The sequence below is a fragment of the Cheilinus undulatus genome, linkage group 2 (assembly GCF_018320785.1).
Source record: "Cheilinus undulatus linkage group 2, ASM1832078v1, whole genome shotgun sequence".
Taxonomy (NCBI): domain Eukaryota; kingdom Metazoa; phylum Chordata; class Actinopteri; order Labriformes; family Labridae; genus Cheilinus; species Cheilinus undulatus.
In genome coordinates, this window is record NC_054866.1 from 46,339,778 (window position 1) to 46,364,592 (window position 24,815).

At 38.0% G+C, this 24,815-nt stretch overlaps 2 protein-coding genes across 2 annotated transcripts; both read left to right on the forward strand.

Moving 5' to 3' along the window:
• Positions 1-2,607: 2,607 nt before the first annotated feature.
• On the forward strand, positions 2,608-5,481 carry opa3 (outer mitochondrial membrane lipid metabolism regulator OPA3). The gene is made up of 2 exons (XM_041810161.1): positions 2,608-2,767; positions 4,649-5,481. Exons 1-2 carry the CDS (start codon positions 2,626-2,628, stop codon positions 4,975-4,977), a joined length of 471 nt encoding a protein of 156 aa, XP_041666095.1. The 5' UTR covers positions 2,608-2,625; the 3' UTR covers positions 4,978-5,481.
• Positions 5,482-6,222: 741 nt separating this feature from the next.
• hnrnpul1 (heterogeneous nuclear ribonucleoprotein U-like 1) lies at positions 6,223-24,690 on the forward strand. Its single transcript, XM_041813583.1, has 16 exons — positions 6,223-6,358; positions 6,866-7,126; positions 8,680-8,937; positions 9,093-9,300; positions 9,476-9,549; positions 10,036-10,175; positions 10,505-10,604; positions 10,702-10,814; positions 11,218-11,481; positions 12,955-13,077; positions 13,167-13,295; positions 18,061-18,229; positions 19,003-19,269; positions 19,394-19,542; positions 19,626-19,844; positions 23,793-24,690. Exons 1-16 carry the CDS (start codon positions 6,238-6,240, stop codon positions 23,907-23,909), a joined length of 2,712 nt encoding a protein of 903 aa, XP_041669517.1. The 5' UTR covers positions 6,223-6,237; the 3' UTR covers positions 23,910-24,690.
• The last annotated feature ends 125 nt before the right edge of the window (positions 24,691-24,815 follow it).

Sequence of the window (24,815 nt, forward strand, 5' to 3'; positions counted from 1 at the left end):
CTAACAGTTCCTTACATATCATATTGTCTTGAATCGTGGGGATCTACCTTTAAAAAAACATAAATTAAAGGCAAAAACAAGCCAAACATATTATCAATAAAGTTGAGTATCATGCTCATGCAGATTCACTTTTTCTAAATTTTCATTGTTATGAAATGTTATGACTAGTATAACCACAAAAAATGGCAATAAAGCTCACAAGACACTCTCTGACTCTGTACAAAAGTTGTTTTTAATTCAGGAGAGCTGATATAATTTCAGAGGTTTCTGTAGAATTATTGTACTAAAACCAATGAAGGTATGAAAAGGAGACGTATTTGGATTTAAATTTCTGCATGATGCCAAAATACATTTGAAACATGTTGTAAGTTTTTTTTTTTTTTTAAGAAAATCGTTTATAAAGCTGGTTTGAGGCTTACAAGTGTGATTGATTTCTGTTTTTTTTTCTTCTTTTTTTTTAATTCCTGGAAATTGGAAGAGTTGGAGTAGTAACTTACTAAGTTACTAATTACATTTACTCAAACTACTGTAATTGAGTTTATTTTTGGGTACTTGTACTTTTTTGAGTACAACTGAGTATGTGTTGAGTACAAATCATTACTTTTACCTTTACTTAAGTAAGTTTTAACTAGAGTAACTAATGTTACCTAAGTACAATACTCTTGTACTTTTTCAACCTCTACACAGTTGCATATAGCGAGAGAATGATTCCACATTGCACCCCAAAACAGCTGCATGTTTTTCACTAGAGGTGTGACTTACCTAATAAGCATGGTTAGAGATCTATATTGTAATTGCAAATGAGGAAGGTGCAGATTTTACTGAACAACTCTTCAGTAGCCACTAGGGCTGGAAAATTGATCAAATGTGTCAAAAACAGTTTCATATTTTTTTTTCTTTTTTGCAGCAGAGACGTTATGCTCTATACATCATGCATCGTGAAGCATCAATTTTTCCTTGAATATTTTTTTTAAATCTTACTTTTCTTGTTTTTTTTGTGGGTTTTTTTTTATGTTTTTCTTATTCAAAATGAGAATGACAAAAATACTCATTCCCTTCAAAACAACAATCCACATCAAATTGAAGTAAAAATAATCAGTTATTTATGTTTTCAAAATTGTTCAGCCCTAGTTTCATGATTGCTAACAGGCATTAAGTTAAACAAATAAGTTAACTTACCACTGTGATCAAAGTAGATAAATAGATTTGTAATTCAAACTGATTCATGCATCATGTTATGTCATCCTAACACGTATGTCCTCCTTTCAGGTGAACAGTTTATGTTTAATCTATCTAATATTGTTTGGTTGTGATATAGAATGATTTATTGCTTTTGTCTGTTAAAATATTCATCAGATGGGGAACTTAAAAAATAAATGTCAAATAACATATGCAATATTGGAAAAAAAATGAATTAAATTATTTCCACAAGTTTTTAAGCCTGGTGGCTACTCTGTGCTCAATATTTAAAGTAAAGTGTAAATTAAACATTTTTTACTTTTACTTGAGTAGATTTATAAACTGGTACTTTCATTTGTACTTCAGAAGGCTAAATCTTAGCCACAGTTACTTTTACTTGAGTACAACAGTCATGTACTTTTTCCACCCCTGCCTCAAAGTAGTAATAGTCATAGTATTGTAATAGAAATCCCTTTACTGTTGCAGATAAGCTATTGCTAACTATTGTTGAGTTGTAGAACTTTTAAGAAAGTTATAATCATAAATCTAGATATGCTATGAATTCTCTCAGCATTCAGTAAGAAAAACCAGGGCATCTAAATTCATTAATCATGTTTCTTAAGTATGTGTATATAAAAACAAAAGCAGAAATACTAGCCTACATCCATGCTTGATAAATATATAAATAAAATGCTACAAAATTTAAGACCTTTTAGATTTACATTTAATACTTTTTAAAGGCCTGTCTTTAAAATGATTTAAAGACTTTTTAAGACCCCACGGACACCCTGATGCACATAAAACATTACGCTTTATCCAGCAATTATCTGTATATACAGGTGGCATATACTAGTGGCTTTTGTAAATAATTGATCAAAAATATCATATTGTACTTTTTTTGCTTTCAGGATTTTTTATATTTAGCCTACTTATCCATGTGTTCAAAGGGAAAATATAAGCTATCAAGAAAAAAAATGCGTTTTTGCGCTATCAAGCACACATTTAAACTGATTTTCGAAATTCATACAGTTAATGTAAACTGCCGCATATTGCCCCTCACTGCATGATCGTTTGCCTTCTATTTTACACAAGGTAGGCTCAATCAGTGGCTTTTAATCCTTATTTCTTGGTGCATCATTTAGAAACACTATCAACATAGTATTCATTCCGGGTATTACTGATTTAATCAAGTTTAAAGCCAAAACAATCCCAAATTCCCGAAGAATATCTCTAAAACAATGATTAAGGAACACAGTTGGCCTCTATTGGCGGACTATGCCTATCCATATGCTCACTCGGCTTCTTTCAAAGTTTTGATTTCAGTGAAAAGCGTTGACCTCGTTATTTTTACGCGAGGGGCGGGCTACATTGACTTCGCTAGTCATTTAGCGTCATCACGTAACGTTAACGTACTCCGCCCAACGGCAGTGAAGTGTTTCCGCCAAGATGGTTGTCGGTGCCTTCCCAATCGCCAAGCTCCTCTACCTCGGAGTGAGGCAAATGAGTAAACCTGTGGCGAACCGAATAAAGGCAGGAGCCCGGAGAAGCGAGTTCTTTAAAACTTACATCTGTCTGCCGCCGGCACAACGTGAGTAACCGAGCTAACAGCAGCCAGTGACCGCTAGTTTTCAGTGTCAAGACAGCCGAGCCATGGATGAACGAGGACGAGTGTAAAAACCAATTAGATTGCATCTCTCAAAACCGCATATCCAATGGCTTTCATCGTTTAATGTTATTGACCAATAGTAGAGAGGCAGGCTGGAAGAGGGTGGGTTTTAACTGTCATTGAACATGTTGTAGTCTGTGCTGTTCTCATAGTACATGACAGCAGCATGAATGTGTTTTGACCCAGTTTGACAGTCTGTCATTTGAGGTTTTGACATACGCAATAACTAATGGAATAGCTTAGACCTTCCACGTCTACTCTGTTCAGACTCATGGAATTTGCCCTTGTCGGATCCCACGAATATTGGAAGGCATATCTTATCAGAAACAGAGGCAGGAAATTTAAAAGCCTTCCTAGCTCTTGGCTCATCAATCAGTTCATTTTCAAAACATTTAGTCAAAGTTTCGTTAGGAAAATTGACTCAATTTTCCATCAAAGGGAGAGCTAATCTTCCGGTTTTGAATAGATATACAAAATAGAGGGTTGTTGTTACTGTATTTATTCAAAGAAATTTAAAACTCTGGGTTGACACACTTTTTCTTTGACAGAAAACAAAGCCAAAGGGTTGTCGGTGCAAACTGTTCATTCAGAAAGTATTCAGACCCCCTGCATTTTTTTTGTTTTATGTCACAGCCTGATGCCACAGTTAAAAAACATAAATTTCATTCTCATTAATCTACATTCAATACCCCTTCATGAAAAAAGTGAAACAGAATTTTAGAAATTTTAATTAAAAAAAAAGGCTCAAATTTCACATTTTCATTAGTATTCAGACCCTTTACAAAAAACCCTTGAAATTTAGCTCAGGTTCCTCCCATTTCTTTTGATCTTGAGATGTTTCTCAATCTTTCTACACCTTGATTAGATTCCACCAGTGGTAAATTAAATTGACTGGACATGATTTGGAGATGCTCACACCTCTTTATAGAAGGCCTATCAGCTGATGGTGTATATCAGAGCAAAAACCAATCCATGAGGTCAAAGGAACTGCCTGCAAAGCTCAGAGACAGGATTGTTGCAAGTCAAAGATCTGGGGAAGGCTACAGAAAAACTTCTGTTGCATTGAAGGGTCCCAGGAGCACAGTGGCCTCCATGATTCTCAAATGGAAGAAGTCTGGCACAACCAGGAACCTTCAAAGAACTGGTTGCCCGGCTAAACTAAGCAATCAGATTGGCTTTGAATACTTTCTAAATGCACTGTATGTTATTCACAGATGTTGGCCCATAGGCCTGATCCAGCCTGGCAGTGCCTATTATCTGGCCTGCTTAGCCAATAATATGTCAGGATTTTACACCAAATTGCAAAAATAATGTGTCTGTGACAAAGTTTGCATGCTCTACCAATTTTACCATCTTCTGTACCTACACCTGAAAGTTTTGAATTATTACCTCTACTGCATGTTATAGGCTAGTAATAAAATAATAGTAATCAAAGCAGCAATAAAATTATGTACAATAGCGCAGTGGGGGATAGTAGTAGTCAATAAATGATACGGAATTTTTGCTCCTACGGCATTAGAACTGTATTCCTCAGACTTGATGACACTGATGGCTGAATTGGTATTTCGATGTCTGCAGATTGTCAGTTGCAGCTGAAATCGATTGCAAGTTTCAAGTGCATTATCTCAGTTGCAGATGGTTTTCAAATAAGGGCAAATTTGATTAAGAGGTCAAAAGAGCTTTGCATACTCAGTACTCCATACAAACACGTGCATTTTATTACATTCCCACAACTATCTTAAACAATCCACTTGTGCACGAGTCATACAAGTTATAAAAAAACTGCATGAATTTTTCTTACAGTCTACCACTGGATTGAGATGAGAACGAAAATGCGGATCATGGGCTTTCGGGGTTCCACCATTAAGCCTCTTAATGAAGATGCAGCTGCAGAGCTTGGTGCAGAGTTGCTGGGAGAGGCGGTCATCTTCCTTGTTGGTGGTGGATGTATGGTGCTGGAATACAGCAGGCAGGCTGCTAACTCTCGTCGCAAAGAAGAGGAGCTAAATGAAACCATCACAGGCCTACAGACTCAGATAGCAGAACTGACACTAACCACGGAGACTTTAGATGCTCAGCTGAGAGAGGTCAACAGGCAACTGTTGTCCTTTCCTGTTCCCACCAAAAAATGACAGCACTTGTTCTTTGCTATGTGGCAAGGTTGATCACTCCCTGCTTGACACATGGTCCCCCACCCATAGAATTGGGTGGATGAGGTGGATATGAGCATATCCATATACTGTGTATTTGGGTGTTGTAATTAGCTCATGTTTTGAGCAACTAGTTGTAAACAGGAATGCTATGATATTCATAGTGTATTTCTATGGCTGATGCATGATGATTAAATTCACTGTACTTAAAGATTTACAGTAAAATGCAATGGCGACTTTAAAGATAATATATTTTATAAAAGCTTAAGTAAAGTTGGTTTGTGTCATTATTTCAGTGATCGGCATTGTCATCATGGTGATCAACATCAAAAATATTATGTCAAATAATTTTTGGGTTGAGAAGTGGCTACGGTCTCTGGGACATTTCATGTTGCATTTGTACTGTAAATCTCTTTTTGATTCATGTGCATTGGATGTGATGAAACCTGTCAAAGCACTGTGTAAAATAAATGGTATGAAGTCTGTTAATGGAGTGAGTGCAGTGTTAGAAACTAGAAGTTTACAATACTTGTTATTATTCCAGCCCTGTTGTCTTTGGATTCAAGAGTTTGATTTTTCCACTATTTTGCATGTAAAAATTTTGTCGCATTTTAGATTTTTAAACCGTCTAAAAATTAGGGTAATTGACTTCCAGTTTGGATACAAACCTGCTTTTATAGATAGATCAAAGATTATGACTTGAAGTTAATGGAAAAAGGGAACTTGTTATATATTGAAATGGAAATAAGGGAACAGTTCAAAGTTCTATGTTTAATTAACACACTGTGCAGATGATTTTTTGACTTGTTCCCTGAGCTATCAGAGTTTTTTTTCTTTCAGTTTAGTTGAAATGAGACATTGTGATTTATTGCAGTTTCATAAAATTAATGCACTGACTATATACATTAATCAACTGTTATTTATACTGGAAAAAAATCTCATCTAAAATCGAATTATTTGACTTTATGACAAATATAACAAATCTGCTTTAAATGGTCTAGGTCGAACAGCTGAAGTAGATAGGCTTATGAAACTACAGTACCCAGCATTCCTTAAAAGTAAACAGAATTTCGCTTCCGTCTTTAGATCTTTCCACCTGCGCTAAGTGACACACACAACAGAGATGATATTTTGTTGTTATATACCTGACCGTTTTTACTTAAAAGGTAAAAATAACTCGAAACCAACTATGCATTTGATCTACAGCCAAATCGGCATAAATTTGAAGAAAAAAACTGCCATATGTACGAGTCCATGGTCTGGTCACCTTCCGGTTTTAGGCTTCTGCTTTCTGACACTAGAGGGCAGGACTCGCTCTCTCACTCTCTATCACGAGTAACCCGCGCAACTCGCGTGAGAAGAGGTAGGCCTTCACTTTATTTTGGTCTTATTTAGCATTAGTAGCAGGAAACTTAGCAAACGATATAAATATGTAGAAGCTATATACAATATAGAGTTACGTTTGCAATTTGCATGGTGGAAGTTAAAGTTAAGGAAAAGTTACTTTTTCATCGGTTGTCGGAACGTTAGCTGGGCTAGGCTAACAAGGTTTAGGCTAACAAGGTTAGCCTAGCCCAATTCTTGAAGCTGAGAACTATTATAAATGTTCATGTTTCAGGAGTTGTGGGTATATTTCTCAGGGTATTACACAGTTAAATGCAGTTGTTTATCTGCGTTTGCATTTATTGTAGGCTTAAACATCTAGCAGGAAGGTAAATTGTTGCAGTGTCCACCCAACCAAGCTTAACGGCTAATGTAGCTTAGTTTGCTGAGATGAGTTGCCGCCATCGTTAATCGATTTGAATGCAAGATGTTATGCTGTATGTTGTTAGTACGCTGTAATCTGCAAATCTTGCTTTATTCTTGGTAGCAACATACACAGGAAGAAACAATCGAAACACAATGAGTTTAGACGTGAAGAAGCTGAAAGTCAACGAGCTAAAGGAGGAGCTCCAGCGCCGCGGCCTGGACACCAAAGGCCTGAAGGCAGAGCTGGTGGAGAGGCTGAAATCCGCTCTGGAGGCTGAAGCTGAGGCTGATACCTCAGAGCAAGGCGGCCAAGGGGGTGATTACTATGATGAAACCGGAGGGAACGAAGAAGAAGATGCGGATGATACCGAGGAGCAACAGGGTAAGACCCGCCGATGCAGTTTTTTCTTAAGTTTAAATGCTGTTCCGTGAGTCCCTATCAGTTTACTATTTGTATGGCAGGGCTGCACAATAAACCGCAATGTTTTCATGACCATAAAATAAGCTTTAGCAGTAAACTCAGTGGTGAAGCCCTAAACAGTAGCAGCAAAGAACTGCAGGAATCATTGTAGTCAGTAACTCTCGATTAGTAGGGCTGCAGAATGAATTTTATATTTGTAGTTATCACTCTATGAGCTTCCACGAAACATATCCACGCGTCTGTATTTATCGTCAGAAATTGGAAGATATTGTGTGCAAATATGTAATGGTTTCTAGCTGCGTATATGTCTGCTTTAAGTGCATGTATCTCTTAGTTGAAAACACAACCTTATGGGCTATCCTCAGAGTAATTTAAAAATAATGTGGTAAAATAATGCTTGATTTATTTTTAGTCCATACAGAAATGCATACCATAAATAGAAATCAAAAGTCCAAAGTTATCAAACTATAGATGCATTTATCAAATGTTAATTGCCAATATTTATGCCTATGGAAACTTTGTATACTTGGCACTAAATTACGACTTTAAACAAAGGCATTAAAGGGTGGCTTAAACAAAATCAGAAATGTTAGAATTTTTAACTACTCTGTTTTCCGAAATGTTATTAATTATTCTGTCAGTTTTACCCTATAGTCTTGTATTTTTTTTCCACCAGCTGTTTTTGTCTGTATGCAACTTTAGGTAAACTTTATATTTCTCGTTTCTTAATTTAGCTAAAACCCTTAATAGGGACAGGAGGTGGAAACTAACAATAGCTATAATCTATCTCTATATGTGATACACCAGTTACTTATAGCTTGTTTGTAACAGGCTGAGGTTGTACTACATAATTTACACTTTCCCTATCAAATAAACTTTATAAATGGTAGGTAAACTATATTGTTATGCCATGATTTTTTCACAATATTGTTCAGCCTTTTCACCCAGCTTCTGCACATTTTACTTCTTTGATTGAGGCATGGGTTAATAAACTTGCTTCCACACCAGTTTGATGCAGTGAGATGAAGCCCAAGCTAGATGCAAGCTTCCCTCAGATTAATTAATGGAAGTTTAGGGGGTAAAAATAGATACTTTTTTCTTTTGTCTTGCCCTTGGAGCAACATGTTGCAAAGACAGTTATTTCTTAATACACTGCTGCAGATAATCACAGAAATTGTGAGTTATTGCCAATGCACTCTATTTTTGGTTTGCTGTACTTGAGATGTACGCGCTTGTACATGTTTTACATTTTGACTTGTTTGGTTTTCTGTGTTATTCAAATTGCAATAATTATCACAGAAAGTAAACTAGCTGCATTTTTTTTCTAATATTGTGCAGCCTAATTGTAAAAGTGTATAAAACTGCCAGGCTCTGCTTTTAACATCTTTTTTAAAGGGACGTACCACATTAAATGTTGATATTAATGTTGCAAATTTTAACAAATTCTGCACCAGTGAAATTACAAGTTTATGAGATCTTAAGGTTTTTTTATGGATATCCCTTTCCCATTGCAGAAGGAGCTGAAGACTATGGTGATGATGACGGTGAAGGTGATGGTGATGCCCAAGAGGAAGATGAGGGTAGAGATTCAGGTGGTTACTATGAGGATGAGGAGGCAGAGGGCGAGCCCTATGAAAGTCATCCAACTTCGGAGTCTGGTCACAGCATGCCAGACTTCACAGCAGATGTTGATCTAAACAAAGCTGAAATGATGTCTGAGGAAGAAAGTAAGCCTGTACCAGAGCCTGAGCAGAACCTTCAACAAGTACAAGGTGATTTTCAACATAAGAAATATGCACTTTATATGAAAATTTCTGTCTGCAAGCGCATTTTGTGCACATATGTTTCCCTTTGACTAGCTTTTTTTTTTTGTGAAATTGTCAGCCTAAATATGGAACTCACTGTCAATCTTTTTTTATAATTTTAGAAGTTAAAGTGGAGGTGAAATTGGAGGATGATCCTGGAGCTACTGGTGACCAACAGCAGGATAGCCAAGAGACAGAACAGCAAAGACCAGATGTAGCAAAGGCTGAACAGGTGAAAGCTGAGGCTGATAAGGGTGGACAGTTCAGCCGTAAGAGACCATATGAGGAGAACAGGGCCTATGGATACTACGAGCACCGTGAAGACAAGAGGTATACCCACTATAAGATGTGATAGTTTTGTCTGAGCTTTTAATTTGTGTTTTAGTCAGCATGAGTACTATTTGACAACAAAAGACCAAGGGTATCAAAACTCAGTTAATTTCTTTTTTTTATAATGTTTGTCATTGAAATTGCCTCTTTACCTCATTCTGCTGATATTGTGCAGATCACGCACACCGCAACCCCCTGCTGAAGATGAAGAAGAGGACATAGATGACACTCTTGTGACTATTGATACATGTGAGTCAAATGAAATGAATCTAAAGGTTGAACAACTTCTTAAATATATCTTAGCTGTTCTCCCTGCATGAGTTGGAGGCTTTGGACTACGGGGCTGGTTGTCTTTTAGTTTCAAAGAGTTCCAAATAATCATATCTGTTCAGTTTTTTAAATGTAGTTACCAGTTCATCATAAAGTTGTTGCTTTTCTTCAAAAACTCGGCCAGTTTCTTTATATAATATTAATAAATTCAGCAGCAACCTAAAAGTAGTACCTGACTGTATAGCCATGGTGGTGTTTGATTTGTAATAAAGTGGCATGATTTTACATGGAACTTTTATTCCATAGTTGATTCCAAACAGAGAGGGCACCCAAAACATGGGTTAATAGAGGCCCCTTTGGCCCTGGAAATTTCATGTCATCTTTTTTAGTATTATTTAAAATGGTTGGAAAGTAATAACTGAAAAAATAAAAAAAATCTCTTATGTCCTTTATTTGTTTTTTTAGACAACTGTGATCTGCACTTCAAAGTGTCCAGAGATCGCTACAGTGGTTACCCACTGACCATTGAAGGCTTTGCTTACCTGTGGGCTGGTGCACGAGCTACACATGGCGTCACCCAGGGCCGTGTGTGTTATGAGATGAAGGTAACCATTGAGAATTTATACAGACATCCTCTTCATTCATACACTGAAATAAAATATAACCAAATGTTAACTTTACTGTCAAAGAAAGCAATATTTCTTGTTGAAATCAATCATGTGGCGGTTTTCAGGACAACAGTAAAGGGACTGACATCCCAAATTGCTGACTTTAAATTTCAATTAAACACCTATTTTTACGAAGTAAAAATATTTGAATATACATTTTCTTATGGTTTGTATAATGCGTTAATATGCTCTTATGCAGTAGTTCTTATTGTTAGACAGAACCCTTTTATGATTTTAATCTCCTTATTTTTCTCCCTCCTCTTCAGCTTAATGAGGAAATTCCCGTGAAGCACCTTCCCAGTACTGAGCCAGATCCCCATGTGGTCAGAATTGGATGGTCACTTAACCACTGCAGCACTCAGCTTGGTAAGGGGATAAAATGTCCACAAAAATAGGATGATTGTTGATGTGAAGACTTTACACATGAGATTGAGAGACTGCTTTTCATTCTGTGCTGTTTTAGGTGAGGAGCCATTTTCTTACGGATATGGAGGTACAGGAAAGAAATCCCAAGACTGCAAGTTTGCAGACTATGGTGAGAGGTTTGGTGAAAGTGACGTCATCGGCTGTTACATTGTAAGTAATCACAGCTGTAATTTGACTAATCTTGCTCTCATAGCCTCGTGTTTGTGAGGATTTACTGGTTTATCATGTTTTTATGTTGCATCGTAATGCCTAGTATGGAATCACTGTATTTTTATCCAGTCTTGTGGTTTTGAAAAGTGTTTTTGGTATTAATACTTTTAATTTATTTTTTGAGTTAGTCTTGTAGTTTTGACCACTGTGTTATATAATTATCATTATCAACATTAATGAAGTGTAGCACCATCTTACCAGCGTTGCACATCACTGTAAGAATATAATTGGCTGAGTGTTCATAGACAAAGAAGAGCTATTAAGTGAGGTGTGAAAACAGGAACAGAACATGATAATTCATGTATTAAATGATAGTATTTTTTTTCCTCCTTGTGGTTTTAAGGACTTTGACAGTGGCAACGAGGTGGAGATGGGCTTCTCAAAAAATGGAGTGTGGCTAGGTGTTGCTTTCCGGACAACAAAGGAGGCGCTGGCAGGCCGTGCCCTTTTCCCTCATGTCCTGGTGAAGAATTGTGCTGTTGAGTTCAACTTTGGACAGAAGCAGCCATATTTTCCCCCTCCAGAGGGATACACCTACATCCACAATCTTCCCATGGAAAACAAAATCAGAGGAACCAAGGGACCTGCCAACAAAGCTGATTGTGAGGTATGAATGCGCTACAGTTACAAAAAGTATGTGGCCATTGCTTTTAAAAAGTCAAGTTGTAACTAACATGGACCTGCAGCAGACCAAAAATGAGAACTATGTCTATTACTGTTTCTAGACTTTGTCCAATTAGTTTTTATCAAAAATATTGATGACAAACATTGTGGATATAACTTTTCAAAAAAGTTTTCTTAGAATAACTGTGTATTTTGTGCCATAATATTGATCTGATCTGTTGCTACTGTGAGTTGGATATTTGCCAAAATGCCAATATTTACCAATTAATTGAAGCCCATACTGATGGTACTAGAGATTAAAATGTAGTTCAGACCTAAAACTTCAGTCCTTTTAACAGACAATTTTAAAGTCTTAGGATGAACAAATTGACAGATTTCAGTCCTTAAGACAGATTTTAAAGTGAAGGCATCATGATGAATAAAGAACAAGACTTCAGATGATGTAGGACAGTCGTTCAAGCCTAAAACTCACTTAATTGTTTGTACAGCCAATCTTTATCACGGCAATAATTCCCTGGATAAAAGTAAAATTATTGAATTACCTTTTTGCAGAAATCCTATAGCCTGATAACCTTGCAAAGCAGATGGATATGCCCATTTCCGTGTTTCTTACTGGTGAATCCATCTTGCAAAGCTCCCATCTGAACCGTTTGTAGCCCGGTTAGAAATTGACCAGGCCAATCATTGTTCAGGGACAGTACTTTCAGGTGCGGCGGAGTCATGACATAAGTAAGCAGCAACAAGAGGCTGATGCAGTTATGGCGGAAGAAATCAGCATGGATGCTGCTAAAGGGCCACTTTTATCAGAACTTGATGACATGTCTTCATTAAAAGAAGAACAAAGAACAGCATTGGGTTGTTATCTTTTCAAAAACAACAAAAGTCATGTACTGACATGTCTACAGTCGCCATGGTTCATCTTATGAAGTTCTTTATGGAGTTTAATCATTCGGTAGGGGCGCAGGCGCAGCTCATTAGCGGCTATGTCATGTGTTTTGTTGCTCTGATTGGCCCGTAAAGATGTGACAAACAGAAAGTTCATCGAATCACCCTCTGAGTTTTTTTTTTTTCAAATCCTCTGCCCTTTCCCAAATGCAGTGTATGAGTGGTTTTCCAGATGGATGTGTGAAACAAATCCATCTGGCATGCCAGGTTAATAACCTTATTCTTCATCATGACAATATGAAAATATAGGGGGAAAACAGTTGATTTGCTGCACTTTACTTCTAGTAAAGAAAGGGTTTATTTCATGGTAACTCACTCAGAATGTTGCAGAGAGGCCTGTTGCAAGTAGTAAGAGTTTCAACTTTATCATTAATTTTTGGTCTAACCTGGGCTTGCAAAGCAGATGGATATGTGTTTAAGGCCAAATACATTTTGCTGGACTGGAGGAGAGATTGGTTTGACGTCATTAAATGACCTTCTGAATGATTTTTTTGTTGCTTACTTATTCCAGATCTTGATGATGGTTGGTCTGCCTGCCTGCGGAAAGACCACTTGGGCCTCAAAGCATGCAGAGACTAACCCTGAGAAGAAGTACAACATCTTGGGCACAAATGCTATCATGGACAAGATGAAGGTGGGTTTGCAACACGAGCCATAATTTAAACAGTTAGTAGAGTTTTGCAACCCTTCGTTAAATGACTTGACACTTTGGTTTTTTTGCAGGTGATGGGTCTGCGCCGTCAGAAGAACTACGCTGGGCGCTGGGATGTTCTGATACAGCAGGCCACCCAGTGTCTGAACAGGCTGATTGAGATTGCTGCTCGCAAGAGGCGCAACTACATCCTAGATCAGGTACTGCCCTCTCACCCTTACTCTGCTCACATACTCGCCACAGTCAGTCAATGTGCCCTGATAATCACTTTCTCTCTAATGGACTATTTATTTATCTTTCAGGGGGGCTCTGTGTATTGTAGAGTAGAAGAAGCATTGAACACCCTCTTGTCACTTGCTTGTCATGAATTGTAAAAAGAAAATGATTAATGGCTCTCATAAGTGATTCATCCCGCAGTATATTTGCACTTGCTATTTCTTGTCATAATACAGTATTGTTTGTCTTGTGAATTTCAACAATGTACTAGTAAACCATGACTATGTTAAGATGTTGAGAAACAAGTAAGCTCTGACTGGTGAGTAAGAAAAACACCTTCTGTTGCTAATTTAATAAGACAGAGTTGATGGCTTTTAAAAGCCATTTTTAAGTGAGATACTTGGAACTTTTGAGTGTGTTTTTTAATTAATTGACCCTGAAGGTAAGTAATGACTAACAGTTTTAGATTTTCAGGTTCTTGGGCTTAGGAAATGTGAAAAAGGTAGGTGGGTCTGATGGCGTGCTTGGTTTTCTTGGGACACTGTGAGTATGTGCAGGTAGGTTATATCTGTCTGTTGTTGTCTTGACTGGGACTAGAATACTTATGAAGATAAGGTAAGTCCAGGTAAGATTCAGGGGACCCGTCCTAACAGTTTTTGTAAAGTAGCATGTTCATGTAGATGATTGGTGTGAGTTTGTAGTAATGCTTCCTTAAGTTGATTTTCAAGAGAATGTGCATAGAGCGGTTAAGATATTTGTAGGTAATTGTTGATTTTGTGGTTAATAAGAAGTCTAGTGTATGGAAAGGGTTTGATGCTTTCTGATTTAGGTTGGCAAGTTATGTTAAAAGCTTGTTTGTTTTCCATGAACAAGGACAATCATCATATCTTTTTCTGAGGAATCAGTTGGACATTGGCTTTGTTGAGAAAATTCTGATAAATAGCTGTAAGAAAAGGGTTGAAGTTTAAAGAGTAACTAAACCCCTGAGTTTCAGCTGAAGTAACCAGTCTACCCTGGGATCTAAGAAAAATGCCTTTAGAACTTCATGGAAAGGCTGTGGAGCGAGGGGATAAAGCCTGCCACACACAAAGATTTTTAAAGCCCCCACCGATTTTCTTTTCAATGTGACAGGCCCCACACATGGCGACAAATAATCACAAATTTTACCGTTTTGTTTGTGTAGTGTGTGGTGTAGAATCAGAGGATCATCACAGCACACCACACATTAACAGATATGGTTCACCGACTCTGAGTTTTGTTTTAAACGGTTAAATCCAGAGGATCATACGTGACTTTAGCGTGAAGAAGGTACTATGGTTAGCTGTCAGCAGTGTTGTAGAGTCACCAAACCTTGAGTCCCTAGTGTTCAAGTTCGAGTGTCCAAAGAAAAATCTGAGTCGAGTCCGAGTTGAGTCCTCTTTTCCTTCATCAGAGTCTAAGTCGAGTCCCTATTACCCATGTTCGAGTCATCAGTATCTAAAACCTAGAGCCAAATTCAATTAAAGGATCAATTTTTCAAGCCAGTCCAGCTTTCCAGGTTGGCTACGCTGATGTGTTTTATTAATGTATGAATTTCTTTAACTTTTTATTCTAAAGGGCTAAAGAAGCTTTAACACGCTTCATCTATAATATTAGTTACATTAACAGGATTATTTGTGTATTTAGGGTGGAAAAATTAGATATGTTTTTAACTGCATTCGTGCTTTACATCTATCTTATATTAAATATTCCTCCTGTAAAATTACTGGATTTATTCAGATTTCTCACTAAAAACTAAAATTCCAATTTTCTCCCTGGGACATTTGAACACATCATAAAAAGGTCTTAACTTCGTCCCCCCTTCGATACGCCAAAGTCTGACTTGTCATTAAACACATGATAATTTTACCGTATGTCACCTCGTTTACCTCAGTAATCAGTGTTATCTCGCCAATGTGAATGCAGAGTTCAACGTGGCCGGATGTTTTTTTTTTTTTACTAAGGGGACTCACTTCAAGGTTTAAGAGTTTTTATCACTCTGTCCAAGACTGAGGAGGACTACTGTACAGCAGCAACAGCTGAGCAGCTGATTTTCAGCAATTCAAAGGTAGGCTGGCTGCATTTCAGTTTAATTTCTTGTAGATTACCACAGGAATACAGAGAAGAGCCACAGGTTTAAGCTACCTATCAGCTCCTCTCTCTGTCACCCAGGCTCACCCACTCCTCCTGCTCTCTCTCCTCTGGTTGTTTTCACAGACAGCAGGTTAAACTCACGTGAAGGCGCATGTAGGTGAACGCACACACCGGACACTGCGTGAACTATGATCAGTTATGCAGTGTTTTCTCACACAAAAACAACAAATATTACAAAATAAAATAGTCTTCAGCAAAAAAGGTTAGAGTCCTCCTCTTCATCTTCAAGTCCTGACGCAGTTAAAGCTCGAGTCCGAGTCAAAGTCTGAGTCATCAGCGCTCGAGTCCAGGCCGAGTCATGAGTCTGCGAAATCAAGACTCGAGTCTGACTCCTGGACTCGAGTACTACAACACAGGCTGTCAGCTACATGCTAAGTCCATTACGGTTGCCATTTCAGTCCAGCTCCCTCCCTTCTCAGTTAATCCTTGGTCTGTTTTGCAGTCTGCGTTGTTAAACACTCATTTTGTTGCCATAAATCTACAAGTTGCACCTTCATTTCTGACATCCATCTAACTTAATGCTCTCTGTTTACTATCGTTGACATGGATGTGGTTTCGTTTTACTTACGTCTTACTTCCAAGGATGATTTAAATAGGGGTGACAAATATAATCATGTAGAAGACACAAGCAAGTACATTATCAGCCTTGTAAGAAAGGCAGTTTATTTGTGATCACAGTAATGTCTCTGGGGTAGTGAAATTTGTCCTTTTGCTGCTGCTAGTGAAGTCAGCGGTTGAAAAAATTTGGTGGTTTCTATTTTGCTCAGTGGTGACAGATGACACCTCAGTCCTACTTTTTTTTTTTAAATTCAGTTGCAGTAGACAGTTTAGTCTTGTAAAGCAGGGGTTCCCAAACTTTTAAGCCTGTTACCCCCAAAATAACGGCATCAGAGATCGGGGACCCCCACCTTCCCTAGAGGGAAATAAAGTTCAAGATGTTGCACAAAGCATCATGCACAAAACTTGTATTTTAGGTAGTTTTAAAATCTTTTACTGACATTTAGGCACAAATGTCACTTGATAAATGTTTTTATTTTAAATTAAACTCATTTTAACAATGTTTTTTTAATAAATAATAAAATTTAGGATTTTGAATCATACTGAATTTCTCTCTGTTTTATGGAAAGCATCCCGCAAACCCCCTTCACTGTCTCGCAACCCCCTTGGGGGTCCCGACCCCCACTTTGGGAACCACTGCTGTAACAGACAGTTGCTATGCATATTTTGATCAGCATTACTACTTACAGGGTTCGCTTGGATCCTTGAGAAGTCTTAAAAAGTCTTGGACTGGACTTTTGTAATTCAAGGCCATAAATGGTCTTAAAGGTGTATTGGGTTTCTCTTTTCATTAAAAGACAATAAAGAGATGTTTAAAAAAAGGTGCCCTGTGTAAAATTGGGAGCATAAGCAACATTCAACAGTGAGCATCCAGATTGCAGTGCTCATTTCAGGTGGTAACTGGAATTTTTAAAATGTATATATTAATTTAACCCTTCAATGGTACTGTAGAAACATGAAAATGCAATAAAATCAAGATGGCCAAGTCCATGGAGGAGACCTTCCCCATGTATAAATTAAAGGCTTTTTCTATGTCAAAATAACATGATTGTATTTACATTTAGATGATTAAACACTATTTAAGATAGTTTAGTTGTAAAAGTTATGTTTCCATTTTACCAAGTTTTTTCTAAGTGCTACTATGCTAAAATTTACATTTAGTTTACCTTCAAAAAGCCGTATTTTTTACTTCTGAGAGGTCTTGCATTTTAATGGCACTTTGACTAATGGCTACTTTTGACAGTGTTGAAACAGAATTTGATTAAATTAAAACCCTTATCACAAGGGAATAATATAACATTATTAGGCATGTGGAAGTTCTAGGGGAACGAATTCAACCATTGCATATGAAGCTAATGAACACTTGTATTGTATTGTAAGAGCCAGCCAGAATGTTGTACTTTTTGTATGTTGTTTAGTTCCTACAAGAGAATATATAAATGTTGAACGGTTTATTGTCACAGCAGTAACCAAAGAGCTAAACTCAGCATTTCCTCTTTAAAATTGCAGAGCAGGACTGGTCTTGAGGCTGTCATGCATAGTCAAAGATGATAGATCCAGATTTATATGGTACACAGTACAGTGTTATAGCCTACTCACCATACAACCAAGTAATGCAACTTCATAACTGAAGTGGCAAGAAGCATGTTTTAATTGCATGAGGACATTGTTTAAAAACTACGTAAACATAAAGTTGAACATTGGTTTTATTATTGATCAGAAATTAATGCGTCAAAATGTTTTGTACATGAATACAAGCAGTGCTTAAATACTTTTTGGGTCTCCCTGCGTCCTTAAATAACATTCAACAGTGGTCACTGGGCATTAGATGCACAAAGTACAAGGTAAGTCTGTGGAGTGATGAGAGGCCATTAGAACCTGAGTAAAAGCGTAGACTGACAACCAAGCCAAACCTCTCTCACTTCATTATTACAGGGTTCCAGCTTCCTTCCAGTGGAAAGCCATTACAAGTAAACAATAACAAACAAGCTTCTACTTCTTTCTTGTCACCATTGCTAGACAAATGTATATGGATCAGCAAGGAGACGAAAAATGCGTCCTTTTGAAGGTTTTCAACGCAAGGCTATTGTAATTTGTCCCACGGACGAGGATTTTAAAGAACGAACATTAAAGCAAACCAATGAGCAGGGGAAGGATGTGCCCGATCATGCTGTTTTAGAAATGAAAGGTAGGAATGCTGTGGAAACAACAAAACACCAGATCTACTTTTTACTTTTCTATGTGTTGTGTCTAAAATCAAACTTGGAAGATGCCCCCTCCCCCTACCCTCATCATAGGCTTCGGCCAGATATCAGACCTGGACATTTTTTTTAAAAACAGTCCACATGAATTTGATTCTTCCTTATTTTTGCCCTCTATCTGCCACCTTCCATAAAGCTGACCTCTAATGCACTGCAAACTGAGACTTTGGCCATCATGGGATCGTTATTTTACATTTTATATTGCGCAATTTGTTTTCCTAAAGTGGAAGTTTCCAAATAGCAAACTTAGAAGCAGTCATATGCTTAAGTTAAATGAAGTTAATTTTGAAAACATTACATCAGCTACCCTTGGTTTGCAGTGCTGTTTCCTCTTCTCACCAACCTTCTATAGTTGTCCTTTTTGCCCCCCTCTCCACCTCTACTGAACTTCTCCCTCTCCTTTTGTCTGCTTAAACAAATTTTCCCTCCATGTTCCCCTGGAGGTGATGTTTGTTCCCTATACCCTGTCATCTGCTTCATCTATCTGCTTTATGTTTCTCTTGTGATTTCTGATTTCCCTGTATGGTAGTAATTGTTTTTCATTTTGTCTTTCGGTGGTGTGACTGCTCTGGTCTTCACTACAACCCCCTACCCCTCTATTTCTCTCTCTCTCTCCTTTTCTCTGCTTCTCCATCCATCTCTTGCTGGATGGACTGTCACTCTACTTCTTCTCCTGTGGCCATCTCTGTCACTCGTCAAGCCAACTTTACTCTCCCTGAGGCTTGCGACTTCCTGGAGGCGGTGACGTTCATTGAGCTGCAGCGTGACGAGGCTGAGAAGCTTGTGAAGCAGTACAATGAAGAGGGTCGCAAGGCCGGCCCGCCCCCTGAGAAACGTTTTGACAACAGGCAGGGTGGGTTCCGTGGCCGCGGAGGTGGCGGTAGCTTCCAGCGGTATGACAATCGTGATGGGTCCCGTGGTGGCTACCAAAACCGCAGTGGAGATGGAGGCAGTGGATACAGAGGAGGCAAGTGAAGCAATCAACTTACCTCTGGCACTGTAGTTGTCTTGATCTTTAAATCTATTGCTGATAATTTTTTCCACAGAAAAAACCTAGACCTAAATCTTTTTCTTCCTGTGTATTTTTTCAGGTTACAATCGTGGCAGCTACAGCCAGAACCGTTGGGGCAACAACTACCGTGATGGAGGCTCTGATTCACGTGGTGGATACAACCGCAGTCAGCCATCAGGAGGAAGCTACAATCGTCCGGCCCCTTACAACAAGGGAGGATATAACCAGGTACTAAAAAATACCTTTAAAGTATTATAGAAAGAAAATGTACAACATAATGTAAATGTTTATCAACTTTGCCGTATCTTCAGGGCTACAGCCAGAGTTATGGCCAAGGATACAACCAGGGCAGCTACAACCAGAACTACTACAGCAGCTACAGCCAGTATCCAGGATACAGCCAGAGCTACAGCCAGACACCAACCACTGCACAGACGTACAACCACCACCAGCAACAGCCGCAGCAGGCACAGCCACAGCCGGCACAGCAAACGCAGCAGCAGCAGAGCTACAACCAGCAATATCAGCAGGTAATCATTGTCAGGATTCTTTATGTGCCTAAAGGCTTTCAGATACATTTTTCTGATCAGTACTTTATAAATTTTGCACACTGAATCTGATGCAAACCTTTTTCTAATTATGGTGAAAATCAAACCTTGTACATTTTTTTCATCCCTTGAAAAAAGAAAAAAACACAAGCTATGATCTCTCATGAGAGATCATAGCTTGTGTTACAGTGCCATGCTAAGCCTGCTTGAGTGATAAAACATACCTCTCAGTCCAGTCTTTCTTGCTCTTAGGTGTTTGGAGTAAAATTTCGGCCTTGATCTATGATGTTCTAATTTCACAACACCGTGTTTAAAAAATGGCGTTTTAGAGGGAGTAAGATGGAGAAAGAAGAGAGATATGGCAGCTTTTCTGAAAAGTCAAACAACCCTCTAAACCAGGGGTGTTCAAACTTTATTCACTAAGGGCCACATGTAGAAAAAACCCTAACCTTTAGTGTATTAATGATAATAATATCAATTTAATGTAAGTTAAGATATGCTTAGTGATTGAGCATGCCCACATTAATTATATTAATGGCTGAAAAACAGGTAATGAGGTTTTATTTCTCTAAGAACATGGGGCAACACGGGGTAACAACATGAAGTCCTCACTCCGAACATCTACAACAGCAATCCCACAGGGACCAATTCTTGGCCAAATTCCCTTCAGCCTTTATATTAACGACCTCCCGGATTCATGCCAAGGGGCTGATCTACAAATGTATGCAGATGACACAGTCATATATGCCTATGGAAAAACAGCAGATGTGGTCTCTGACCAACTGTCATCCCATCTGAATTCAATATCCCGCTGGTTTGAAAACTCCTGCCTGACACTAAATGCTAACAAAACAGTTTGCATCTGCTTCACATCCAGTAAGCGGCCCAGATCAACTACATTAGATGTAAAAATTAATGGTCAGTCAATAAATCAAGTCTCTGAAGTCAAATATGTAGGTCTGATGTTGGATTCTCAACTGAAATTCAGCAGTCACATCAAGAAAATTTGTGGAATTATTAAAGTAAATCTATACACCTTCAGACTAATCGGAGACTGCCTAACATTTGATGCAGCCAAAACTTTCTTGCACGCTATGATTCTCTCACACCTCAGTTATTGCCTCACCTCGTGGTCACAGGCAAGCCCCTTAGTGACTAAACCCTTAGAAAGGTTATGCAACGTGCATTAAAAATACTAAATAAACAGCCCACAAGATCTCACCCCTGTCATGCTTTGAGTAATCTAAATATGCTAAGTTTTAACAATTACATCCTATTTGCAAATGCCAATCTTATCCATAAATGTTTACAAGGTCAAGCCCCCCAGGCCCTATGTGATATGGTGCAACCTTTACAGGCAGTTGGATCCAGTTCCTCAACCAGGAATACAGCTACAAGAAACTGTAAAGTACCATTTCGAAGTACCTCCTTAGGTCAGACTTCATTTGCTATTAAGGGAATTAACATATGGAATACACTTCCTACCAACCTTAAATTAACCAAAGTCACCAAAACTTTAAATCAAAACTAAAGGAATTTTTAAAAGTAAGTCAACCATGCACTCATGGATAGGTGGGGTCTTAGCAGAGATGGTGTTTTTATCCTGGATGTATCTTAGACGCTTATAAATATATTTTCTGATTAGTGATTTTTTTCTTCTTTATTTTCAAATGTATGTGTGAATGTATGTTTATATACTTATGATTATAGATCTTTGCACAAGATATGTCCTGTACATTTGCAAGTCTTGAATATATGGAGTAAATTGCTCACAGAGCATTGAATGAATTATGTAATTATGTTTCCCGTATGTTTTACATGATTTCCTCTCAGGGACAGGCTTTGGAAATTAGCATTAGCTACAAATGCTGTGGTGTAGTACATGGAAAATTGTTGTTCAGTTCTCTATGTTTACTGCATCTGTCCCTGTCAAATAAACCAATTAAAAAATATATATATCAGATGAATAAAAGCTCACTTGATGAGCAAAGGCCTTATGTTGAAATCAGCTAAAATAATGATTGGGATGTTGAGGGGCCATCAAAACATGGCTGCATGGCTTTGCAAAGTTGGCAAACTCTAGTGCTCAGTTTATCTTATGAAGGGGTGGGTGTAACTGGCCTTTGAAAAAGCAATCCAATGAAACTCTGTAGGTTATGTATAGAATTTAAAATGCCTTTATCTAACATGGGACAGTGTATTTAAAATTAGGCGGTGTATCCCAACCTACTCAGGTCCTCATCAGGGCCTTTGTCAGATTAACTGAGCAAAGCAAAGCCAGCATTTCAAAAGAGCACCTGTATGTGACACTACAAAGACTCAGCAGCGCTTTTACTCTTTTGTCTTTAAACTCTAGTACTCTCTGGGTCCAGGCCCAGCCTATTGATCATGTCCACCAGTCATACCCCAGTCTCTCTCTCCCCAGTTTCCCACTCTATCTACTGTACTTTCTAGAGTAAAGGCATTAAAGCTGAATTTCATCTAATTATGTTACAGGGTATCCGCAGGGTCTCAAAAAGTCTAAAATCCAATAATTTGAATTTAAGGCCTTAAAATGTCTAAAATTCTCTTAAAATCTCATAAAATGTCTTCAACAATTTTTAAAGATCTTAAAAATATATTATTAATGTATTATTATAACGGAATCGCGGAATTGGCCAATAAAAACGGAATTTACAATTTAACACGGAAATTGAATGAATTTGACTGAAGTGCTGTGTTTTTTTTAGAAAGAGGAACGTATATCTGAGGAATATGTCCCCAGGGAAACACTAAAGCGGGGCACAACTTCTCCCTCACTCACCCCGCCCCCTCTTTAACAATAACAGCATGTCAAAGCGGCTGCACGAAACACTGGCAAACATCACATAGCCCACGTACTGTGGGACTTAATGTTGCACCTTCAAGAAAACTAATCCGTGCTTGGAGTTATTTTTTCCTAATCACACCACCTGAGTGGTGTGCCTCACCTCACGCGAGGCATGCCGCTCACCCATCGGAGGCTCAAAATCAAGTCGGACGGACTCAAGATTTTATGAAGTCCTGCAGTCTGAATGATGTTACAGAATCTTAATAATTCATCCTGTAGATACTGTAGTTCCCTTTGGTTGCTTAACGAGCCAACACGTCTGCATTAACATAGTGCTCTGATATGAGGCAGACGGACAGACAGTGAGGATGGAGAGAGATGAGGAGAGAACCGTTACAGTCAGGAGTAGAACAATGTAGCATCAAACTGCATGCACTGTTAGACTGTGAGAGTAAATAAAAATTTAGGTAACAGGTTTACTATTAACCATTTAACTTTAATGTGACCTTCTTATTAAATTACTATCACTGTGTTTGAGAGAGCAGAAGGATTTCTTCATTTACAATATAAACATCAGTTAGGATGTGATTATACACGTGGATGTGTCTTGAAATGTTGGAAATATGTGACTGTTACACTGGTTATAATTATTTTATATCAGGGTTATCCAAACAACGGCTCCTGGGCCAACTGGGCCCTTATTCAGTAAATGTAAGATTATTTCTATCTAATAAGTGAACATTTGATTCATTTACATAAACAAGACACTCTTTTTTTCTGGTAAAATTAGCGGAAAGGTTAAAAAATGGAATTCCAAAAAAACATTAAAACGGAATTTGGCCAAAAATAAAACAGATTTCATAGGGCCCTACATATACTTTGCAAGTAATTCTGGGCCTCCGATTTCTCTTCATGTCTTTTTTACTTTTTTTGCCAGTATGGATGTGAAATGGGTCTTAAATTGTATTAATTATGGTCTTAAAAACATCTTAAAAAGTCTTAAATTTGACTTGTTGAAACCTGCAGAGACCCTGTGTTACTAACTACACCTGATTCTGAAATTGCTTTATAATATCTGACTATTGAAAGCTCATTCTCACATCTGTGTTTTCTGTCTACAGTACGCTCAGCAGTGGCAGCAGTACTACCAGAACCAGAACCAGTGGAACCAGTACTACAGCCAGTACGGCGGATACCCTGGACAGGGCAGTCAAGGCTCATCTTCTGGTTCCCAGTAACTTCGCCCTGCATCTGTACCTGCATCCGCCTGTGTCCTAGACACTCTGACCTCTACAGCAAATTGATTTTGTACAGTCACACATAAAGGCCCCAACCATAACTGTCTCTGTCGGGTTTAACTCAGTAGCCTTCATTCCTCACCAATTAATGTACACATAAACTGTATACAGTTTGATGTCTTTTCATATTTTTTACTGAATGAAGTCTTACTCCAAGCAGTGACTGTGAGTTGGTAGATGATAGGTATGAAAACATTTAATGAATGTTATCTATTATGCATTGGATGTGGATGTCTGAACTCCACATTTGCTACAGGTTGAAGAGTTAATTGTATATTTCTAGGAATCATAGTGTGAAAAAGTGACATGGCAGGAAAAACTAAAGTAAAGGCTGAATAATTTTGCTTGTTTGAGAAGCTTAAAAAGAACAAAACGCATGCTTTTTACCTCCATTACCCTTTCTTCTGTCTTGCTCTATTTTTTCATTTACCGAGTGAGCACATTTTATTTACTCCAATAGAATTCAAACAAGGAACATTTTTTATAGTTGTTGATACTGTAGTATTTAAGGGTTGATCCAGTTTTCTGATTAAGAATATTTTGCCACTCTTAAGTAGTTTATGTGCATTTTTTTATTCCTTTGTGATTGGTGTTCATTGAGTCCAGTAGTTTAAACCCTGTTGTAAAACCCATTTTTTTCTACCTGAAAATGAGTCTGATTTTGACCAGTTATCCAAGCTGTTGTCTTGTCTTTATATAATAAATGCAGTTGTATATGCCAGTCATGTCAAAGTGATCCTTTATCCTCCATGTGTCCATTGAAAACAAATGATTCATTGTTGTATTTTCATTTACTTACAAGATGAGAATTGTTGACAAAAGAGAAACAGAAAAGCATTCAGCTGG

Coding starts and splice junctions, on each gene's coding strand:
- hnrnpul1 (XM_041813583.1), top strand. CDS start 6,238: ATGTACGAGTCCATGGTCTGGTCACCTTCCGGTTTTAGGCTTCTGCTT. Junction 8,938..9,092: donor GAACCTTCAACAAGTACAAG/GTGATTTTCAAC, acceptor TTATAATTTTAG/AAGTTAAAGTGGAGGTGAAA. Junction 18,230..19,002: donor TGCTGTTTTAGAAATGAAAG/GTAGGAATGCTG, acceptor TCACTCGTCAAG/CCAACTTTACTCTCCCTGAG.
- opa3 (XM_041810161.1), top strand. CDS start 2,626: ATGGTTGTCGGTGCCTTCCCAATCGCCAAGCTCCTCTACCTCGGAGTG. Junction 2,768..4,648: donor CTGTCTGCCGCCGGCACAAC/GTGAGTAACCGA, acceptor TTTTTCTTACAG/TCTACCACTGGATTGAGATG.